This window comes from Gymnogyps californianus, chromosome 2, assembly GCF_018139145.2.
Source record: "Gymnogyps californianus isolate 813 chromosome 2, ASM1813914v2, whole genome shotgun sequence".
Lineage (NCBI taxonomy): Eukaryota > Metazoa > Chordata > Aves > Accipitriformes > Cathartidae > Gymnogyps > Gymnogyps californianus.
The window spans coordinates 120,951,769-120,971,963 of NC_059472.1; the positions used below are offsets into that span (position 1 = coordinate 120,951,769).

The window sequence follows — 20,195 nt, forward strand, 5'->3', positions numbered from 1 at the left end:
CCCTTTCTAAATGCAGATCAGCTCTCGTATCTCATATGCCTTGCTGGACATATAGATAATCACTTGGGATACGCTAGGAAGAGTAATATGAACCTAACCGCAAATCCATCGGTCCCCAGCGTCGTGGGCGCAAACCGTAAAGCTTTCCAACGTCACGGGGGTGAATCCGCCTGCGTCTCGGCAGCCCACCCTCTCGCATTCGGGTGGCTTGCGCGAAGCTCAGCGCAAACGGGTACCGATTTGTTTAGCATAAAGGGGTATGGCTCGGCGGACGTCCTCGTTAGTAAAAGACGAAATTCTGGATCAGCTCCGGAAAGGGAGAAAGGGCGCGGCGAGGGGAGGCGAGGGGAGGCGCGGCCCGGCTGACAAGGGGTCCCTAGGTAGGCTTTCCCCCCCCCCGAGTTGCCAGAAGGCGTCGAGTCAATTGTCCGCAGCAAATTCCCTCCCGGGCGGCGGCTGCACCCGCGGCGGGGCCGGAGCCGGGAGCCCGGCGCGGGGTGCGAGGCGCGGGGCGGCGCGCGCGGCGCGGGGGGGGGGTGGGGGGGTGGGGGGGTGGGAGGCGGGGCGCGGGGCGGCGCGCGCGGGGTGCGCGGGCGGGCGCGGATCGCGGCGGCGGCGGCGGCGGCGGCGGCGATGGCTTTCGAGGCGCTGGCGGAGGCGGCGGAGCGGTGGTGCGCCCGCACGCCCTTCCAGCTCATCGCCGCCGAGGAGACGGAGCGGCGCATGGACTTCTACGCCGAGCCCGGCGTCTCCTTCTACGTGCTCTGCCCGGAGGCCGCCTGCGGCGACAATTTCGTGAGTGCCCCGGGAGGGGACCGGAGGGGGTGGGGGTGGGGGCGGTCACGGGCGTGCGTGGGTATCCGTGCTTCTGCATGAACGGGCGGGCAGCCCCTGCGCCGCTTTGGGACACTCCCCCCTCCGTCCGTGCAGGTCCTCGGTGCTTGGGGGAGCACCCGAGGGGGAGCGCCGGGGGGGGCGGAGGACGGGGCCATGCCCGGGAGGGGTGGAGGGATGCGGGGATGGAGGGCGGTGGTGCCGAGGGCTGCGGGGGCGCCCGGCATGTGGGCCGGGGGTGGCGGGGACAAGGCGGGGGGACAGGGGGATCCTCCCCAGCGCGCACCACAATCTCCAAAATGGAGTCCGCTGCCGGTGGGGGGCGGCCCCGCGGGCAGGGCTGCGGGCAGGGACACCCCCCCCCCCCCCCCGCCTTCCCCGTCACCCCGGCCCGGGGAGGCTGCAGGCTCCGGGGGAGAGGAGGGATGCGAGCCCCCCCGCTCCTCCTGCGTCCCGCGGGGGCTGCAGCTGCTGCTCCCCCCGCGGCCCCCTCCATCCATCCTCCAGGGGTGCCGGGGCCGGGGCACGGCGCAGGGACGGGCGGACTGGCAGGGCTGTCACGGCAAATGGAGAATGGGCAGGAATAAAATGGAGTCAGGATGACAGGAGGGCCGCGCCCCCCCCCCCCGCTCCCCCGGACCCGCTGGGGCTGGGGGACCCGGGCAGGTGCCGGCCTGGCGCCGCCGCGTCCCCTCCCCGCCCCTCGCGGAGTTCAGCGGCAAGTTTGTGCAGAAATGGCACCGGCAAAACAACCCGTGGCTTTGGGATGGGATGGGGGGGTGGGGGGGTGTCCCGTCCCCCCCCCAGCCCTCCCGGTCGTGAGCAGAAGTGCAAGAAGAGTTAACCGAAAAGCGGCACCTCGCCACGGGGTTTGTAACCTGCAAAGCTCCAGTTAACTGCAGTGAAAGGATTTTATTTTATTTTTTTAAAAAATAGCTCCTAGCAACATTATTGTAGGAATGTTGTAGGTCCTTCCCTTCCCGGAGCAACTTTCATCCCTCGACCTGCTTGACAAATGCTAATTAATTCCCTTTCCAACAGGTAAGTGCAGTATGAACCCATTTGACAGATGGGTTCATGGAAACAAAGAGCAGTGAAGTGACTTCTCCAGAACTACAAATCCCAGCGAGCAGGACATTTATGTATTGTGTCAGGCAGATGGTCATGCTGAATTATGAAAGAAGTTATCTGGAGTTTAGTTATGCATCTGTCCGTGGATACATGAGACCTTCAGCCGCAGTCTCAGCTGAGGCAGTGGAGCATCTCTGGGTGTGGACTCTCCTGGTCCACAGTGGGACTAGCCCTGCACACCCATCTCCCAACACCTATGAGGCTGTCAAACCCCGGCGCTCGTTCCCTTCTAGAGATGCCTGTGCCCAGAAAGGGCCACACTTGCTGGACTCTTAAGCAGGGATACGTATGAATCCAATGCAGGACTAGGCTAAAGCTGTGACTGGACGCTGATGATATCGGAAATTGCAAAGAAAGCTCATTATTTTTCTTGGACGTGTATTGTTTCTTTATATGCTGCTCAATAATTGAGCGAACTCTTTCAAAACAAAATCTAGTCAACTTTAAAAAAAAGCTTAAGCAGTTTCAGACCCTATTCCCATGCTTCCAACACTGGCCAGTTTTTGTGGGTTTGCAACCACATTTTCCCTTTTTTTTTTTGGCAAGTATTTTCATTCCAGGGTTGCTGTGGGAAGGACTCCCCGCCCAAAGCCGCCAGTAGTAAAACTGAGCAAAAGGGCCAACTACTGTCAAATGCAGAACATAAACAGTGGAAAACTAGAGGCAGTGTTTTCTTCTGTCTTTTTTTGGCATAATTACTTGAGGCACTTTTTGTAGTAATAATACTCTTAGGACAGGCAGATAGGTGTCATTTTAATTCTTTTCCTGTTGATGGTGTGTCTTTAATGCGATTAAGAACCGCTAATGAGCTGATTCACCAGCATCGTGTTTTCTGCTCCTAGTGCACTATGGGGCTTCATTTCTGCTCCCGGCTTGGCTATCTTGTTTTTTGCGGTCATTTTCTTTTTTTGTGTTCCAGAAGATAAGTTTCCTTTCTACGTGCAATTACAGGCTAAAGGTTATTTTAAGGAGACTTAATACAAGCCAGAGGACTGATTCTCATTTGCACTTGAGCCTTGTTGCATGGCTCCAGTAACACAATGGAGTGTGAAAGTGAGTAAATATAAACAGAATTCACAGTGGCACACTTTACAGCACCCTGTGACCCTTATAAAGGAGCCTTACATTTAATAAGCATCTGGTGCCTGGTATTCCTGTTCTCTTTCTTTACATCTTCATTTCATAATAATGCAACTTAAAAAGCTATGTAGGAGGTGCCAGAGAAGTCCACTTGTAAGGAGGAAATGAGGAGCATGATGAACTTAAAAGGGAGGAGGAAAAAAACATGGAAACGTTGCCAAGATGCAATCTGGGGGAGAATAACTCTGAATTTTGTGTAAAATCAGAGATTCCAGGTCACAACAATCATATAATTTTAATTTCCTGTAAAGGTATCTTTGGGCTAGGTTTTTAACGTGCTAGGGATGCAGAAGACCCATCTAGATACCTGCTGGCATTTTTGGTACCACCTGGACACTAAAACTCTCTGGATCAGCATTTCAGATAGCTGAACTACATATAATTTAGCTCCTGAGGCTCATAGTGTTCTCAAAAAAATTGGACTTGTATAGCCATAACCAACGAGGGTAAGGGTTGCGATGTTATTCCTTATAGTCTGTCATTTGTTTTGTCACTGTGTTATTGCTGGTATTCAAAGTAACCGATAAAGCAAATAGAAATATGCCGCCACCTTGATGTAAAATATTCCTAACATATTTTAGAACAGAGTCAGTGAGTCTGAATATTTTCTGCAAGTCGAATTATCCCCACAAAGAAAAAGTTTTGCTGCCATGCTCAACAGGTGGGCTCGTTAGAAAAAGGTGGTCCAGTAAGTGACTCTGTCATCCAGCAACACTGAATCGTCTAAAGGCATGAGGGAAAGCAAACCCCTCCAGATGCAACCCTATGAATTGCCTCAGCTGTCTGCTGTGTGTAGATGCTGAACTAAATAATTCAACCATGATCCCAGGTCAGCTGAGGTGGAAATTAGTGGCTGTGTGCTTTTGTAATGACACAAAGCAACTGTGAGCAAAACTGGGCAAGCTTGGAAAACACATACTCAGATGATGAGGTTAATATTTTTTTAATTGCGCAGCCACAGCCAAGCACTGTGGTCCTCTGGTTTGCCAGCAGCCCGCTTCTCCCACTGCAAAGAGATCCTCAGGCGTCGGGGTTTTTCCAGGAAAAGCATCTCCGTGTGTGCAGCCTCACTGACTGCTCTGACTTTCTAAGCAGGAGCTGAATCCTCAAATTACGTTTGTTTTTATTTTGAGAGGCCAAAATTCCTTTTGCAGGTTTCCTCTGGAGATGCGTGAGTCAGTGGTGAGACTCAGTTCCTGCACTGCTTCGGTGCAGTGCTGAACATGCACAGAGGGCTGTAGATGCAGCTGAACTTATAGGTGTTATAACCCTGGTCTAATAAAGAAAAAGGTGGTCCAGCATGTGACTGAGTTGAGTCAAAACGGTTGAGTTTTCTTGGGGGGGAAGATGAAATCAAGCCGTTTCCGAATGAGACGCGTGCACTAATGGCACGTGAGACCTTTCATAGTGCATTTGTTGCTACAGCCAAAGCTTTAAATCTTCTGCAGATGTGGAAATTGTTGGAAGCCTTACTTGCTTATTGCCTTGCAATGCTATGCAAAAAAGTCTCTTCAAAGGCTCAATGATCAAGTTACTCACTTAGGTTTTCCCCTCATGCTAGATCATCTTATTCTGCGCTACTAGTGACAAATTCACACTGGAGTCTGAAACGTGGTGCAGCTTGAAAAGAGACTGTAAAAACATGATAGGACAACATGGGGTTAACTTTCCCTGGGGAATGAACTAGCTATTATTTATAAAAGGGCAGGGCCTGATTTTCATTTATGTGGAAGCTCCTGTGTATAGCTCTGGTGGTCAAAAGAAGCCACAATTTAAACAAGAATCAGGATGTCAGCAATCATAATCGTTTTATACATATAAACAATTACAACAGGTTTAGCATGAGCCATGAATTGCCAAGCTGCAACATCCAGCTCTTAAGTTTGACACAGAGGTTAGAAGTAACTAAATGGTTATTGCTAACCCCAAGTATTAAGAAATCATGGGCCAGACCTCCAAAATTTTGAGGCTGTTCTTAAAATGTTGTGATTTGATAGTGTTCATTTGATATTTTAAAGAGGGTTCATTTGAGTACACTTCATGTACCTTCTGCCTTTTTAGGCCACAGAAATCACAAAGTGCAGACTTTTTTTTTTTTTTTTTTTTTGTAAACAGAAGCTGAGATTTGGTTGTATATTTATAGGACTACAAGGCCCATGACTCTAAGATGGCATGAAGTATCATGAGACTTGTGGTATGTGCCTTTGAGAGTTGGCAAGACTGTAAAGAACTTATTTTTATTGCCAGACTGGTTAAGAGATGACTCTGGTTATATGGAAAGAGCAGAACCTACTCAGTAAGGCAGGGCTCTTTTCATAACAAAACATTTCACTATGTTTATGCTTGTAAAATGCAACAAGCAGCAAAGAAAATGTAGGTCAAGTGAGGCTCATAGCAAGGCAGTTACAGTTTTCGTTTTAAAGATGCAGCTTAGGTGATGTTAAGTAGTATTTTCTTTCAATAAGTGTAAAACTGCATCCCTGGCAGGTATTCACGACTGAACAGGAAGGCGACATGCAAGCCTTATGTTAGGGATTGAAACATCTGTCGTTCTTACTCTTTCCCTGAACGTTAGTTAAGCTTCAGAGAGACCCTCCTCTTTGCTTGTTTAAGCATAACCTGCTGTTTATAGCACAGTAAAAAGCTGCACGGCACTTTGGGGAAAAGAGCTGCTGTGCCAAAAGAGAGGTATAAGAGTCTCAAACCAGTTTTGCAGTATTACGCTTCTCTGTGTAGCAGACTGCCTAAGACAGCCCCATACACAAAGTCTTCAAAAAGAAGGTCTTTAAAAGTATGCATTAGCTTGTGCTGCATGCTGCCCTTGTGTGCAAGAAGCACTGTTGCCTGAGTGCTTCCACCATCGCTCACCAGCTCTTTTTCAAACAACCTCGTAGCACCGGAATAAGCATCAATTTTGGGAGAGGCTTCACAGAGCCAGCCTGGGGAACCAGCGTCTCTGAAGCAAGAGCAAGATGAGAAGAATATCCCAAATGGGTTTAAATGTACCTGCCCGGGAAGAGAAGATTTGGGTCTACAAGGAGTAAACCTCAAAACAGGGAGGGAGGCATGAAGTGTCAGGATGTTATGAGTGCCCAAATGTCTCTCCTTTGCTCTGTGTCTAACCTGCGGGTATATTTTGCATCTTTTCTTCTGCATCGTCAAGAGAATTACACATCAAGTTCCACCTCCAGGGCCGCATCACACTTGCACAAACGCCAGGAAGACAAAGAGATGCTTTAGCTCTTCCTGAGGGCTTCATTGCAGCAGATGATGCAGAAGAAGAGAAAACCCAATGTGACTTCCAGGTCTGAGCAGAGCTGATGTCAAACGAAAACACCTTTACTCGTAAAATGCGCGTGTGCAAGGCGTGCGTACCCTTCATTGCTGGTGCAGTCATAAGGTGTTTTCTCTTCTGGATCGATTTCCCTGCTTTCTGATGCATTGTGTTAATAAAATCAAGGCTCCTCCTCAGAAGCGTGGCTTCTGAAACAGTGCCCATCCCCAGTGCGGATCTGAACTGCAGGAGGCCCAGGGTACTTTGGCAGATGTTTACAACATGTCACCTTATAAAATCACATGGAAAGGCCAGCGTGAATTCCTATTAATGGCTTTTCTTTCTTGTGTTGCTGTTGACTTTCAGCATGTGTGGAGCGAAAGTGAGGACTGCTTACCTTTTCTGCAGCTTGCACAGGATTACATCTCCTCCTGTGGGAAAAAGACACTCCATGAAATATTGGAAAAAGTCTTCAAATCCTTCAGACCCGTAAGTGCCTCTTTTTTACTTCTAAACATTGACAGTTACCTGTGACTTTTAGTAGGGTAGCACTAGGTGGAGCAAGGTGGTTTTTCTTCTGCAGGGACTTACATCTACAGTCAGCTGCCTGGGCGCAGGGGTGTTAGCACGTAAGCTACTAGCAGGCGATTGGAAATTGTTTCTTGGAAGCCAGCTGCCTTTTTATTTCCATCTATGCATTTGAGAGGACGAGATTCCCGCGCGGGGTGGGAGGCCAACTGGTGCGGCAGCCGGTGGCACCGGCTTCCCAGCTGCGCAGGGGCTCCCATCCTGCTGATGCAGCGCTGACTCCGAGGAACGGGATGCGAGTCAGCGCCGCGGGACTTTGTGGCAGAGTTATTTCCTGGCACTGGAATTGGGGAGTTTTGCAAGGATCTGAGTAGCATGAGTAAACCTCTGGGAAGCTGGAATTACGGTCTCTCCTCAGGGTGGTTTGTTTTATTTTAGAGTTGGCTTTTCCCCCCCGCCAAGTGGTCCAGATTTTGCTGTTAGGATGGTTGCCACTTGGTATTTGCAAATGCCAGTTTGGTCACTGCTTGAGAAGAAGTTGGAGCAGAAGCTGGGTTTTGTGGGGAGGGGGCTTGTATTTTTCTGTTTTGCTGCTACTCAGCTTTCTCTGTCCTTGTTTAACTCTAAGATTTGGGTCAAAGTCTGGGTTTTGTCAGGGTGAGGTGACTTAGGCTGGCCGTTGTCCTTCATTTTTGCCAAATCCTCCCTTGGCACAGCCTCTCCTTTTGAGTGCCTGGGGCTGGGTAAGGGGCTGGTGCAAAGCAGAGCGGAGGTTCGTTGCCAGAGCCATGCTCCCGTGATGTCCATGGGAAAGCTGACTGACGGACGTTTTTATACTCAACTGAAAATGTAGACCTTTTTCCCTCCTCTCTTTTTCTGGCTGACTAATCGAGAAGCCTGAAAACGTATCCCAAGTATTTAGAGTGAAAGGGAGGGCCTGGAGCACCGATATGAAAACACTGGCCCTCCCTGTGTTACACCCTTGCCTTGCCTTGCCGCGGACCACCACAGCTGGTCGACATAAAAGAGCATCGTTTTAAAGAATCCTTTGAGAGACTGGAAATAAATAGAACAGATGCACACTTTTCTTAGAAAGGACTGGAAATCTGATCCGTCAGTACAGCTGCTTGTAATTGTGAAAACATACAAAAATATAAATATGTTTCCCAGAACAATATTCGGCTCTTGGATCTTCATAGCTGTTTTCTCCTGCTCAGAAAAGCTGTGTCTTTGAGGAGAAACTTCCATTGGTTTAACTAAAGAGGACTTCAAAAAGGCTTAATTAAATTGGTACAGATCACTTATTTCATTTAAACCACATTTATTTCAGCATAGCTTAAGTTACTGAGAAATTGGCTTCAGTCAAACCAAGTTAAGCTACTCTTCAGAATAAAAAGGTTCAAAGCAAGGGGAACCATTATGCTCATTTAGTCTGGGCCCTTCGTTAATACATCACATTTCACCCCATGATTCCCACAACCGAGCACATAAATTGTGGTTGAGCTGGAGCGTGTCTTTGGAAAAGACACCCAGTCTTCATGTAAAGTCTTCAGGTGACTTAAAAGATACAACAGTGCTGGGCACTTTTTCTTCTCATCATTAGTTACGCTCCTGTGAAAAACTCTTTTATTTACAATCTGCATTTTTCTAGTTTTGCTTCCTAGTTGTTGAATTTCATTATGCTTTTGTCTGCTCAAAAACAGCATCCTCAATTGTCAGAGACCTCTTGCAGACTGTAATCAAGTACCTCTTCATTTTCTCTTGGATGTACCACAGAGATTAAGTTTCTCAGATTGTCCTTTGACCTAGTATTGAGAGATTTGCATCAGTGTAACAAAACTGGGTTTATCATTTGAGGTATGGTTGTGTGTAGGCAAGTCTAATAAGGAATGTATTGACATTTTTCCCTTATTGTAGTTATTAAAAATAGCACATCCATTGTAGGATAGATTTTTAAAAGTGAAGGGCGTTACAGTAGATGTATGGAAACAGTTATTTTGCACCCTCAGGCCTTTGCCAGAACAAAACCACTTTTCATCAGTATTGGGTAATTATTTCCTTGGCGTTACTTCGCGCTGTCGCCCATCTTTTCTCTACTGGACCTGTTTTGCTAATGAAACCACCTTGCTGTCAGCTTGGAGGTAACAGTGCATTTGCAGGGCATTTCTTCTCCACTATCCCAACCAAGTCTGCTGTCAGAGACTAGTCTGGCAAATTTCAGTTTGAAAAATGGCAGTTTAGGAAAAACTGTTGCTGAAGGTCAGACCGGGCTCTTCTGAAGTGTCTGATGGTCCTGGCTACTTAGTCTGAGACACTGAGGAGGGGCCAAGTTTTTAGCATGTGCTTGGTAAACACCTTCTGAAAGTCTTTTCCATTTCGGTATTTCCAGCCGGACATCCAAGATTATCAGACAGTTTTGAAAGTCTTTGTCGGGGTCCTTCGAAGGGAAATGTTTAAGAGGAGACACTGGTGGTGCATCTGCAGGTCTCCATGCCCTCATGCATGGCACGAGCACCTGCCCTCCCTTAACCGAGGGCTCCCAGACCAATTTTTGCCCAGTAACTCAGCTCAGCCCTGCTCTGCCCATTCGTGACAACAGCCCAGCCGTGTCTCCGCAGGCTCACCCTGGGGCTGCGGCTTGGGAAGGGACTGGCTGCCCACACCACTGGGCCCCATGTTTCAGAGGCGGTGAGAGCAGGGATGCCCAGCGGTTGGCATCCCTCTCAGTGAGGGACAGAGATTTCTCTCTGCTCGCCGCTTTTCCTTGGGCGCAGGAGGCAATGAGGGCCATCTGGGGGCTGCTCATCAGCCCTCGTGGCTCTCAGTCATCTCTCCCTTATGTTTTATGGGCATAAACACAGTGCCAGGGCAGGATATTTATTGAGACGAGGCTTTTAAAAAGTGTTGGTTAACCCTCGACAGCTAAACCGCTTCTTTAAATCCTGCTCTAGACAAGGTCAAGCTGTTTCTTTGCTGAAGGTGGTGGGGGGCATGTTGTCTCTGCCCATTATTGCCTTCCTGGGTCGGTTTCCACAAAACTCTGTGATTTGCCTTATTATCTACTTATTCAGGGAGCACCCAAAAGTGCCAGACACCACGTAGGTACATGAAGTGATAGCAATAGCACTGGGCTCAAATACCACTATTTGCCTCAGAGCATCCCAGCTCCTCCAATGCCCTTGTCTCTCCGGTGCCAGAGGCATCCATGCTGGCGCTTGTAAGCACATCTGCCTGGAGGCTAAGCCCTTCACACCAGGATTCAACAGAACCACGTTATCTCTAGTGTAGCATCATGTGGACCACTAAAGCTCGGTCTCGTACTTGGCTTATTTTTCAGCGTGTTTGTGCGTCAGCTTTTGGTAGGAGGCAATCTCACCCTGCTTTCGCGAGTTTGCAACTTAAAAACTACTAGGTTATTTGTATAAAATCAGGGCACTTTGTAAGAGTTAAGAAAAGAAAGACAAATAAAAAATGAAAAATGCCTGAGGGACATTGCACCAACTGGCCGAGTTTGCAGAGAACCAAAACATGAGTTGGACAATTCAGCAGCAAATTCCAGGCTCCCGCATTGAGCTCACCTTCAGCCTAAAAAGCCTGCATCTGAACTGGGGAGTCTGCAGTGTAAAAGCCATTTATCCCATATTCATTGAATTCATACATGTCCCAGTGGCCTCTCCTTTACTTCCAGATGGGTGGTTTGGCCAGCAGGAATAAATAGATGTAGTTCAGGCGGTGCTGCTGCTGGTTGTTGTCCTCCCTCCCTCCCTCCTCCCAACCCTCCTGTCCTCCTCCCCATGTGTCCCCACCTGGCAGCTTTGTTCCCCTTGGCTGTTTGGCTGATGGATCAGCTCTCTCTTTCTACACCCCTTTCCTGTTTTACCTCTTTCCTCCTTGTTTTTGCTCTCCGTTAAAGTCCTTTCAAGTCCGCCACATAGCTGATACTTTAATATATGAAGTAGATATAGACTAGAAGCAGAAACTAGTGTGTTTGAAAGAAGACAGGGTGGGAGTTGGTCTAGGATCAACTCAGGCCACCTTCATCATCTTATTTTGTCCTCATCTTTTATACACCCTCCTTCTGCTTTGACCCAATGTTTGTACAGCTCCCTGCACTTTGGACCCTGATCCTCCCTCCTTGGGGTCAAGGTGTGGGCTGATTTGTCACTGCAGTCCAGAGAGCAGTAAGGACTTAACAGCGGTGAGGGACCATAGTCCTGTGGGAAGCGGCGAGATGTGACCCCTAAAAGCAGGACCTGCATGGTCGATGTCCTCGGTGCCTTGGAAGATCCTAGAGTGTCCGTGAGAGAACAAAACTGTGCCTCTCTTGGAGGAACATCCCATCCCATCTCCATCCTTCCTACGCTCCGTAAAACCGCTAACGTCAGCAGCATCACTCTCTGATTTACGCTGCACCAGGGAAAGGAGGGCTGGGTTTCCCGAGGGCGAAGGGAGAGGGGATGTGTGAAAAGCAGGATGTGCTCCTCATCGTTCAGGATCGTGCGCGTCTTTGCGGTTCTCGTGGTGTGTGTTGTGTTTTCCGTGCTAATTTTGCACGGGAAAGGCTTACAGTATCCCATGAAATGAAGACTCAACGTGGCTCATTTTCCTGCAAATCAAGGAGGAATTATAACCAGAGCTGGGCAAAAAAAATGTGATCAAATCTCTTTCTGCCCGGTGATATAAACAGAGCAGTACAACACTCACATTTAATTTGAATACACCGAATCAGTTTAGCAAAAATAATACTGATGGATAAGAAAGTCTGGAGGCCTTGCTTTTGCATTTTAAAAACTGAGTATTTTAATTTTAGCTTCAACACGAAACAAAACCCCCGCATCTTGAAAATGAACCAAGTAGTTTCATGTTCAGTTAAGCATTTGATTTGAAAAATATGTATGCATAGGAATATTTACTCTTTGTTCTGCTCAGAAAACAAGAACATTTTCAGCTTGGGGTCTCTCCATAAGTATTTTTAAAATGCGAAGGAGGGGGTTTAGTCAGCAGATTCTTCCATTTCGCTGCCGAAGAAACCCTGCAACTAAAAAGCTGTTTTTCTCCCAGTGGCAGTGAGAAATACAAGCTTTATTGGACCCACAGGCTAATTCTGTGCATTGTCTTTGTACCCACTGAATAATTTTGAATGTTGATCGCAGACTAAATTAGTTAAGGTCCCTAAAAATCTGCCTTGTCGCAGCCTTCTCATTTTCTTGCTACCACCTAGCGAGTGTCACTCTCCTCCCGATTTTTCTGGGTTTTGCCTCTTTTGAGAGCTAACAGCTGCGTCACTCTCCAAACAGTGTTGCATGCATCTGTGCTGCTCTTCCAGCCCTGGCAAGCTAAATACATGGTATTCCCAATAATGCCTGGCGTGTGATTTTGCTTTGTGGATATTAATAGCTGCTAGTGTGGGATTCTAATATGAGATTTCCACAACAGATGCATTATTTTGACTATTATTTGGTTTATCTGTCTTCCTGACTTCTGTTGGCTTGGCAACCTTTTGGAGGAGAGGGGAAAAGTTCAAACATTGCTGTTTGTTCCTTTTCCTGTAGCGAACAAGTGCTGTTGCAGTGATCGGAGCCATCAGGTGGAGGCATCCAAACATTGTCCAAGGAAGATGGGCTGGCCGTTCTTCAGAAGCCCAAATCTAATTTGAAGAATTTTAAAGGGACTCAGGCAATTTTGAGTTGAATACACTGTATTTCTCACTGCGAGGGCTTCATCCAGCGTGCAAGGCTTTGTCTGGTGTGGTGGAATGAAGGGTAAAAGAGAAGCACTTAACATGGTGGGATCTTTAGGTTTTTAGGGACTCCTTGCCTACTCCATACTAGCCAGTTCTGCATGAGGATGCTTTCTTCTTTGGCTTTTGTAGGGTTGCCGAACACAATGTTAAACCGAGATAACTACTGCTACAGTATTATCACGGTTCTTTCTGAAGTTAAACCACTGCCAAGTCTAAACACTAAGCAATTTGTCATATGACCTCAGGGAAGAACGTGAAGCTTTTTGCAAGTGCTTTGCTTTGGTTTTATTTATCTTCCAGTCTCTGAGCACTTAATTTGGTGTGAGTATACATTTTCAAATCTTTCTCTATCACAGGAGGGAGAGAAAGAGAGTCGAGATCGTTATGCAGTACTATTATTCCAGGGTTTGAGGTTTTCAAGAAGTGGCACCTAGGTATTGTGTGAAGATTTGCAGCGAAGCTGCACGAGCGGGTAATTCGCTATTACACAGTATTTTCTCTTCTTTGTAGTTACTTGGGCTTCCAGATGTTGATGATGATGCATTTGAAGAATATAACGCAGATGTGGAAGAAGAGGAACCAGAAGCCGATCACCAACAGATGGGTGTCAGTCAGCAGTGATTTTCTGAGAAGCTAAAAAATTCGGAAGCCTTTGGTACCAGGTGGGGTCAGGTGGTCCCACATTAGCCTGTTCGAATTAGTGCATCACATGGGGATGTCTGGCTCCCAGGATAAAAGTTTTACAAAACGGTTTAAAAAAAAAAATAAAATTTAATAATCTGTGATGAGCTTTGCTAAGAAGTGACCTGAATTCTGCTCCTGCTTCAGTGGGTTTTCTATGGAGTTGTCTTGGTAGCATTCTGCCGTTATCAGTCTAGAAGTAGTTTTGTCGCTGACTTGTCTCTTCGATTTGTGTTCGAGAGTGGCGTTCGCTGACATGAATGTAGAGTACCGAGAATGTAGGAAGCGTGTGGTGAGAGTGCTGAGTCCTCACCAGTGACCTTTCCAAGGAAACCAGCGCAGAGAGCAAACGCTACCTGCGCTTTTCTTTTTAGTTCAACAGCTATGGTTTTTGACAAAGTACCAAACTTGGAGAGATTTCTCCTGAAAAACACTAGTTTAATAGTGGTCGGTACTGCAGAAGTGCACATGAAGGCTTAACAAAAATAATGGGAAGCAGGAAATCCAGGGGAGTATTGGTGTCAGGCATATTAATGTCATTTTACTGACACCTGAGTTTACAAGTGCTGGATTAATAACTGGGAGTAATTAGTATCAGCAGTACACATTATAACCAACCCTGGTACTCCAACACCATTTGATCCAAAGCCAAATGCTGCTTTTGTACAAATCAATTAAAAAATAGCCATCGCCTATCCCACTTCTGCATGACAACCAACTTTAAGCTTCACTGTTTTTAATACACTGCTAAATTATTACTCAAACCTCATGGCATCACGAATTGAAGTGCAACTTAACTTTGAAGCCATAAGGGTATAAACCAGCACCTGGCTCTTAAAATTATGCTGGACCTGTTCCTCTCCCTGGGCCTTTGAGCTAGTCCAGGCATTTACACCTCGTTGGAGGGGAGCTAAAATACTACTACTTTGGCTGATATAAAAACTAGTGGGGTTTTACTTAGCTGGGGACTTGCTCCCCAGAGGGGTTTGGTGGGGTCTTGGTATAAAGGACAAGAAGACCCCTCGTATTTTCTACCTATTTTGTGTAGATTTAAGTGACTCAGATGAGTGCCAGACTGTGAAGATGCAGGGTCTCTTTATTTACTTGCCTTTTGTACTGAAAATATAAGAAGCAAAGGGGATTTTGTTGTAATACAGCTGTTCTCCAAAATTGAGCACAGTGTTTCTAAATTTACTCCTTTTTTCCAATTTTTTAAAAATCGTGAAATGAAGGTCACGCTTCAAAAGCCCTTTTATACAGAATTAGCTTTATAAAAACAAAAAGTGAGTGACAACTCACTCTTGGACAACTCCTAGAAACAACTCGCACCATTTTGAAAACCCTGTTGTTAGCAATGTCTCCTTTTCAATAGATTTTTTAAAGACTTTTTTTTCAAGGTTACTTAAGAGAGCAAGTTTTCTTGGTGGTTTACATTTCTGATGATGGCTTGAGAGATGCATAGCACTTGATTTTTCCAATCTGGGGCAAAGACCCTCCATAACTGGGACGGTGTGTGGTACCTGAGTATGCACAGAAGTGTCTGCAACACTGTAAAAGTCAGAGTTTAAGAATATAAAAAAAAAGTGGAAGAGAAACAGCTTAATGCAACTTTGTACATTCTTTCGGCATGCAGGCATAAACATGGTAGTCGCAGCACATTTCCTATGGACTAGTGACGTGAGAACCGTGGCAGTTCATTGTATAACACTGTACAGCAGCAATAGGCTTTTTGCTTACTAAAATAAAGTGTAAGACCAGTGGTTTCCATCCCTGCTTTAAGTCCCTAAGTTTTTCTTTCCTCTCCAGCTAAAACAGATGCCATAACCTTAAACAGAGCCTTGCTTCGAGAGAATCTTTCTCTTCATAGCATCCGATCCTTTGGTTGTGGCTTATACAAGTAGATCTTTTGGGGCTGACTTTCCTCTGTTGTAACGTAATGCAAGACATAATGTACAGTAGCGCAAGCTGGAGGCAAAGTCCTGGCGTTCAGGTTTGCTAGCCACTTGGACCTCTTTTGCTTAGCTGCAGGTGGCTGGCACCGACACACACGTGCACGCACCCGCACGCACACCTGCACGAGCCCTGGGCACGGCTGCGTTGTGAGCTGGGCAGCGGAGTCGGTCTGGCTGGGAAATAATTCTCAGCCTTTTTACAGACAGGCAGTTTTCCAGCCGGATCAGTCCCACCATCTGGTTCAGCGTGTGGCTGCCCAGATGAGTGCCGGCACAACAGAAGGGAGGGTGCAGGGGTGGACATGGGTGGTAGCTGAGGACCCGCAGCTGAAGGTGCCTTGCCCCCCTTGCGCGGTGTTAGGGGCCCGTGGCGGAGGTGCGGATGCAATCTGAACTGGCCTAAGTGCTGTGAAGGATTGACTCCACAAGGCTCAATGGAGAATTGGGCTCTGGGTGGCAGCGGGATAGGCAGGAATTCATGAAATGAGGAAAGACTGTAAGATCCAGTGCTTGTAATTGCATACAGGAGGTTGTAATATGTACTGCACTCTGCTACCTTTCCCTGCATATTGATTGAATTGTTAATGAGCGGTTGAGCATTAATATGGTTGCAAGCAAACATAACGCTGTAAATTATGTAGATATATTATTTTCTGTATTTACTAACTCACTTGGTTTTTTTGGAATGCCATATGCCATTTGGGTGACTTCCACACCAGACTGCAAGTGCTGGACAGCCGGGGGCCCTTCGGCAGCACTCACCCCTACAAAATTCCCACTGAAGCCAGCAAGATTTTGTTCAAACGGGACCTGCAGGACCAGGCGCTCCAGGGGATGTGTGAGGCTTGGTCCTGCAGAGCGCTGAGCGCTCTGTCCCCTCTCACTTTGCTGGGAGCTGAACGTGTTGAGCCCTGCTGCTGAACTGAAGCATGACCAGGCAGCACTGAAAATAAACTGGAATTTTATACATAGAAAATTTAATTTACATGTGTATTAAATGTGAATGAGCATTAATATAGAATGTATTTTATCAAAAAATATTGATTGCTTACTTTGACCAAATACATTTCTCTATTACCATGTTACTTATTCCATACTTACCAAACGATGCAAGAGATGTGGAACTGGTTTAGTTGTATTACAAAGTATTTTTATATTTTATTTGTATTTTATTTTTTCCTCATTCCCACCACATATTGAGGTTAGTAGCCATTCAGTCATTAACCAGGGGTAGCATGACCCAGTGGCTAGGCTGCCAGACTGAGACACAAGATTTGCGAACACATGCATAAATGCTTGCAAGCCTGGGAACTCAGTGAGAAGATGTGGGTTCAGAGCTCTGCCATTGCCTTGCCCTGAGCTTTGGGTGGATCTCAGCGGCTGGGAATTCAAGGCAGGCCTCCAGTTATGCATTCAGGCCTCCATGAAATTCGGTGAGAGCAGAGTAACGCCTTTGAAAGTCCAACCTTAAGCCTTTTGTAAAAGGAGCCGTTAGTATTATTTGCCCACCAGTGTATAAAGTGCTTTTAGATCTGTGGGTGAAAAGAGGTATGCATTATCATTGCCTATCCTTAAAGCAAACCATTAGTGAAAGGACACAGAAGAGCCTCCCTTTTCCCTTGCCCTTCTCTCATAGGCATTTCACGCTCTAGCTAAATATAAATATACCAGAGCAGAGCCTCTTGCAGAACTGGCGCTTCTGAATATGAGCTGCATGAATGCAATGAGCAGAGTGCTGCTTGGGGGATGAGAAATACATGGGATGCCAGAGGGAAGAGCAGATTTCAGAAATGTTAACAACTGGTTTGGGTAGCAGGGACAAGAGTGAGAAAGGTCCCTTTCAGAGAGATGCTGGGGTTTCTGAGACAGCCCAAACCATCCTGCCAAGTATCTGCTTGTTGAACCTATGCAGTTTATAAAGAAGCTGCTCTGGACATTACTGGGGCCTTGAGCTCGGTCATGTTTTTCCTTTAGTGTCCTGCCTGATGAATGCATTGAGATGGTTGAGAGAGGAAGGGATGGAGAAAAGGCAAACTAAAAAGCCTTCTCCTCCTCTCTTCCCCGACATTATTATTTATGATACTGTGTGAGTAGGTAGGAGCAACAGTCAGGGAGCAGGAAGCTGCTTTATTAGGTTCACAGTAACATCTCTTAAAAGGACTTGCTCATGAGAGAAAAAATTGGCAGACTTTCCTCGCAGAAGCGTGGGGAATAGCACACCCCTGAGCATGATGACCTGAACCCTACCAGACTTCACCTCCACCTCCTGCCCTGCTCTGGGCTGTTTTCCAGGCAGTTTCCCTCTGCGCATAGTGCTGTGGCTTTGAAAGTCGCATGCTTGTAAGAATGCCACTTTTGATGAGAATAGTGAGAGTTAGTTTTCCTGCATCAGTGACCTGCATGCTAGCTGCTGCGTCTTGGCGCTCTGTCCCATGTAAGGTGTGCTGTGTGAGATGGCGGCTGGGGGCAATGGGGAGGAGCTTCTGCTACAACATCGCTTTTCCCCCTCTGCAAGGTGGGACATGAGACTGTGACAGTAAAAGTGATTGCAGTATTATGGACGTTGCTTTGTAAAGCTGCCATACAGGACGGATTCCCAGCCTCTTTTGACATGTTTCCTGATCTTTCACTGGGACCCAGGGCTGAAGTCCATGGCTATTTTACTCACAGTCAGCTTTAGCTGTGGCAGGAGGCCAGGTTACCACTTCATCCATCCTTACCCCATGTCCATCCTTACCCCGTGTCTATCCTTCACTTGCGTCCATCCTTACCACTCTGCTCTTCTTAGAAATTCACACTCCCAGAAGAGGGGAAGCGGAGGAAGGGGGAGAGAAACGCCTCTTATCTCCCACAGCTTGCAGGCAGGTTGCATCAGTGAGAGCCGCCGTTCAGCGCAGTGTGTGTTACTGAGCCGAGCTGTCCTTACTGCACAGGCAGCACCTTCTCACAGGGGGATGAGGTGGCATGGGAGATGTGTTATCCCTTGAGGACCCAGGAGTGGTCCATGCCGGATAGGGGTTATGCAGAAGAGAGCAGTCATTTTAGGAGCCAAATCCAAGATCTTTTCACAGGGCGCAATGCCTAGCTAAATAGTCCAGTCTTTGAAAATCATGACCCATTGAGGCTTTCCAGGCTGGGCATCCAGAAAATGAGACCTCTCTGGCTGCCAGTTGCTGGGGAGCCTGGCCCAGCCTGCAGGTCTCTTTCTCAGTGCTGGCTGGTTTTGGTCTGGCCACAGGATGTTGGAAATTGGGAAGGATCCCTTCAGGGGCTCTAGCTGGATGCCCCTTTCTGTAAATCGCTGAGCAGAGGGAAATGCTTTGTTTTATCTGTTTAATTCTGTCTCTGCAGCCAGCTGCAGCTGGGAAGCCTTCATGTGACAGCCAGGCAGGAGTGACTCAGGGCAGCGGCTCTTAGACCCTGTAACAGGCTGGGTTTGAGGTGGTCCCTGCAGAGTCACCATGGAGCTGAAGGATCAGGGACGTCACTTCCAAGGCAGACACTAAAATAAAGAGATTCCTTAAATTTAGTCCTTACCTCTGGTGGGAAAGACTCTGAGGGCAGACCCTGTCACCTCAGGTTTTTATTGGACTTCTGAGACTCACTTAGTTGCATTGTTGGTATCTGATGTCTGTGGCAGGTGTACGAAGGAAACCTCTTCAATTACCCACAATCACCCATTCAGTGAGCCAAATTATCAATTACGTGCTCTATGTTTGACTTTTTTCTCATTGCTGATTTTTTTTAAAAGAAAGACTATCCCTAAAGGCGCATCTGCATTATTGCAAACCCCAATTTCTACAGAGCTGCATAGCACTGCACTGTCAGTACGAGTTTGGTCATAAATAAATATACAGATTAAGAAAAAGGGTGTTCATTTGTCTGCAGAAAAAAACTTCTTTGAACTAGTTACTGCTGACTACAGTAAAGCTCACTGGTTTCATGTAAAATACATTGAACTTCGAAATTCCCTTTCTGTACCGACATGCTGTTGCCCATGTAGGCAAAGATCTGCGGTAACACTGCATGTAAAGGATGTCTGCTTTCATCTTTGGGGGTGGTGGTGGAAACATCAGCTCTGGATTTCAGTCAATGCAAATTTTTTTTGTTGTCAAGTTTTCCTTTACTAATGCAGGGACCAGTCAGACCTCAACACATCAAGGAGAAATCGTGTTGCGCCACACCATGCAAAGGCTGTCTTTGTTGTGCTTTCCACCGTATTTTCTGGCTGGAAGATCTCTCTGTCTTTGGGACTACAAAGCTGTGAAATGGGTCGCCAAAAGATGTTGCCCTTCTGTTCAGCGCTTTAAAAGGTGTAAGCCTTCAGTGGAGCCCTGCCTTTCTTCTGATCCTCCTTCCTCTCCCACCACCGAGGCACCAAATCCAGCAGTGTTATTACACCATGAGCTTGCCATTAAAGAGCTTACCAAACTCTGATGACTGATGGAGTCTTTTCTCTGTGAGCAAAATCAATTAAATGGGGATTTTGAGGGGCTAAAGTGTAGCTACAATGCGTGCGGGAAAGGGAATGAGAGGCTTGCATTTCCTGGGCACTGTCAGTCCGTGGTGGGATAAACACAGTGTTTGCAGGTGTAAGGAGGACAAAATTATTTCATCTGAGCTTTGGGCACTGCAGAGTAAGCCCTGCTTTGCAGGACAGGACCCAGAACCACCAGGTGGTTTGGTTCGGCGCAGTCTGAGGTGGTGGATTTGCTATCGGAAGATGGGAATTGGTGGCAATATTTGTGGATGAGCCATTATTTCAGACCTTCCAGGTCCTCTTCTGTTTTGCACAGATTAGGGAGACATCTGTTCTAATTAAGAGACACATAACGATGCTGAAATGAAAATTGGTGGTTCTGTTCAACTCATTTGTCTCTTTTCTTTAAACATTGCACTTTTAATTGCTGCT

The 20,195-nt window shown here is 47.0% G+C and overlaps 1 protein-coding gene across 2 annotated transcripts; it reads left to right on the forward strand.

The window, feature by feature from the left end:
* Positions 1-633: 633 nt before the first annotated feature.
* Positions 634-19,691, forward strand: MTURN (maturin, neural progenitor differentiation regulator homolog). 2 transcript variants are annotated; one of them, XM_050892784.1, is made up of 4 exons: positions 634-795; positions 6,746-6,868; positions 13,161-13,312; positions 19,419-19,691. In XM_050892784.1, the coding sequence occupies exons 1-3, from the start codon at positions 634-636 to the stop codon at positions 13,269-13,271; spliced, it is 396 nt and encodes a 131-aa protein (XP_050748741.1). In that variant the 3' UTR covers positions 13,272-13,312; positions 19,419-19,691. The 2 variants fall into 2 exon arrangements, with proteins under 2 accessions (XP_050748741.1, XP_050748740.1); XM_050892783.1 differs by lacking the exon at positions 19,419-19,691 and having other exon boundaries at positions 13,161-13,436.
* Positions 19,692-20,195: the final 504 nt, after the last annotated feature.

Excerpts from the sequence above, each read along its gene's own strand:
- MTURN (XM_050892784.1), top strand. The coding sequence starts at position 634 with ATGGCTTTCGAGGCGCTGGCGGAGGCGGCGGAGCGGTGGTGCGCCCGC. Across the intron at positions 796-6,745 it reads CCGCCTGCGGCGACAATTTC|CATGTGTGGAGCGAAAGTGA; the intron begins GTGAGTGCCCCG and ends GTTGACTTTCAG. Across the intron at positions 6,869-13,160 it reads TCTTCAAATCCTTCAGACCC|TTACTTGGGCTTCCAGATGT; the intron begins GTAAGTGCCTCT and ends TCTTCTTTGTAG.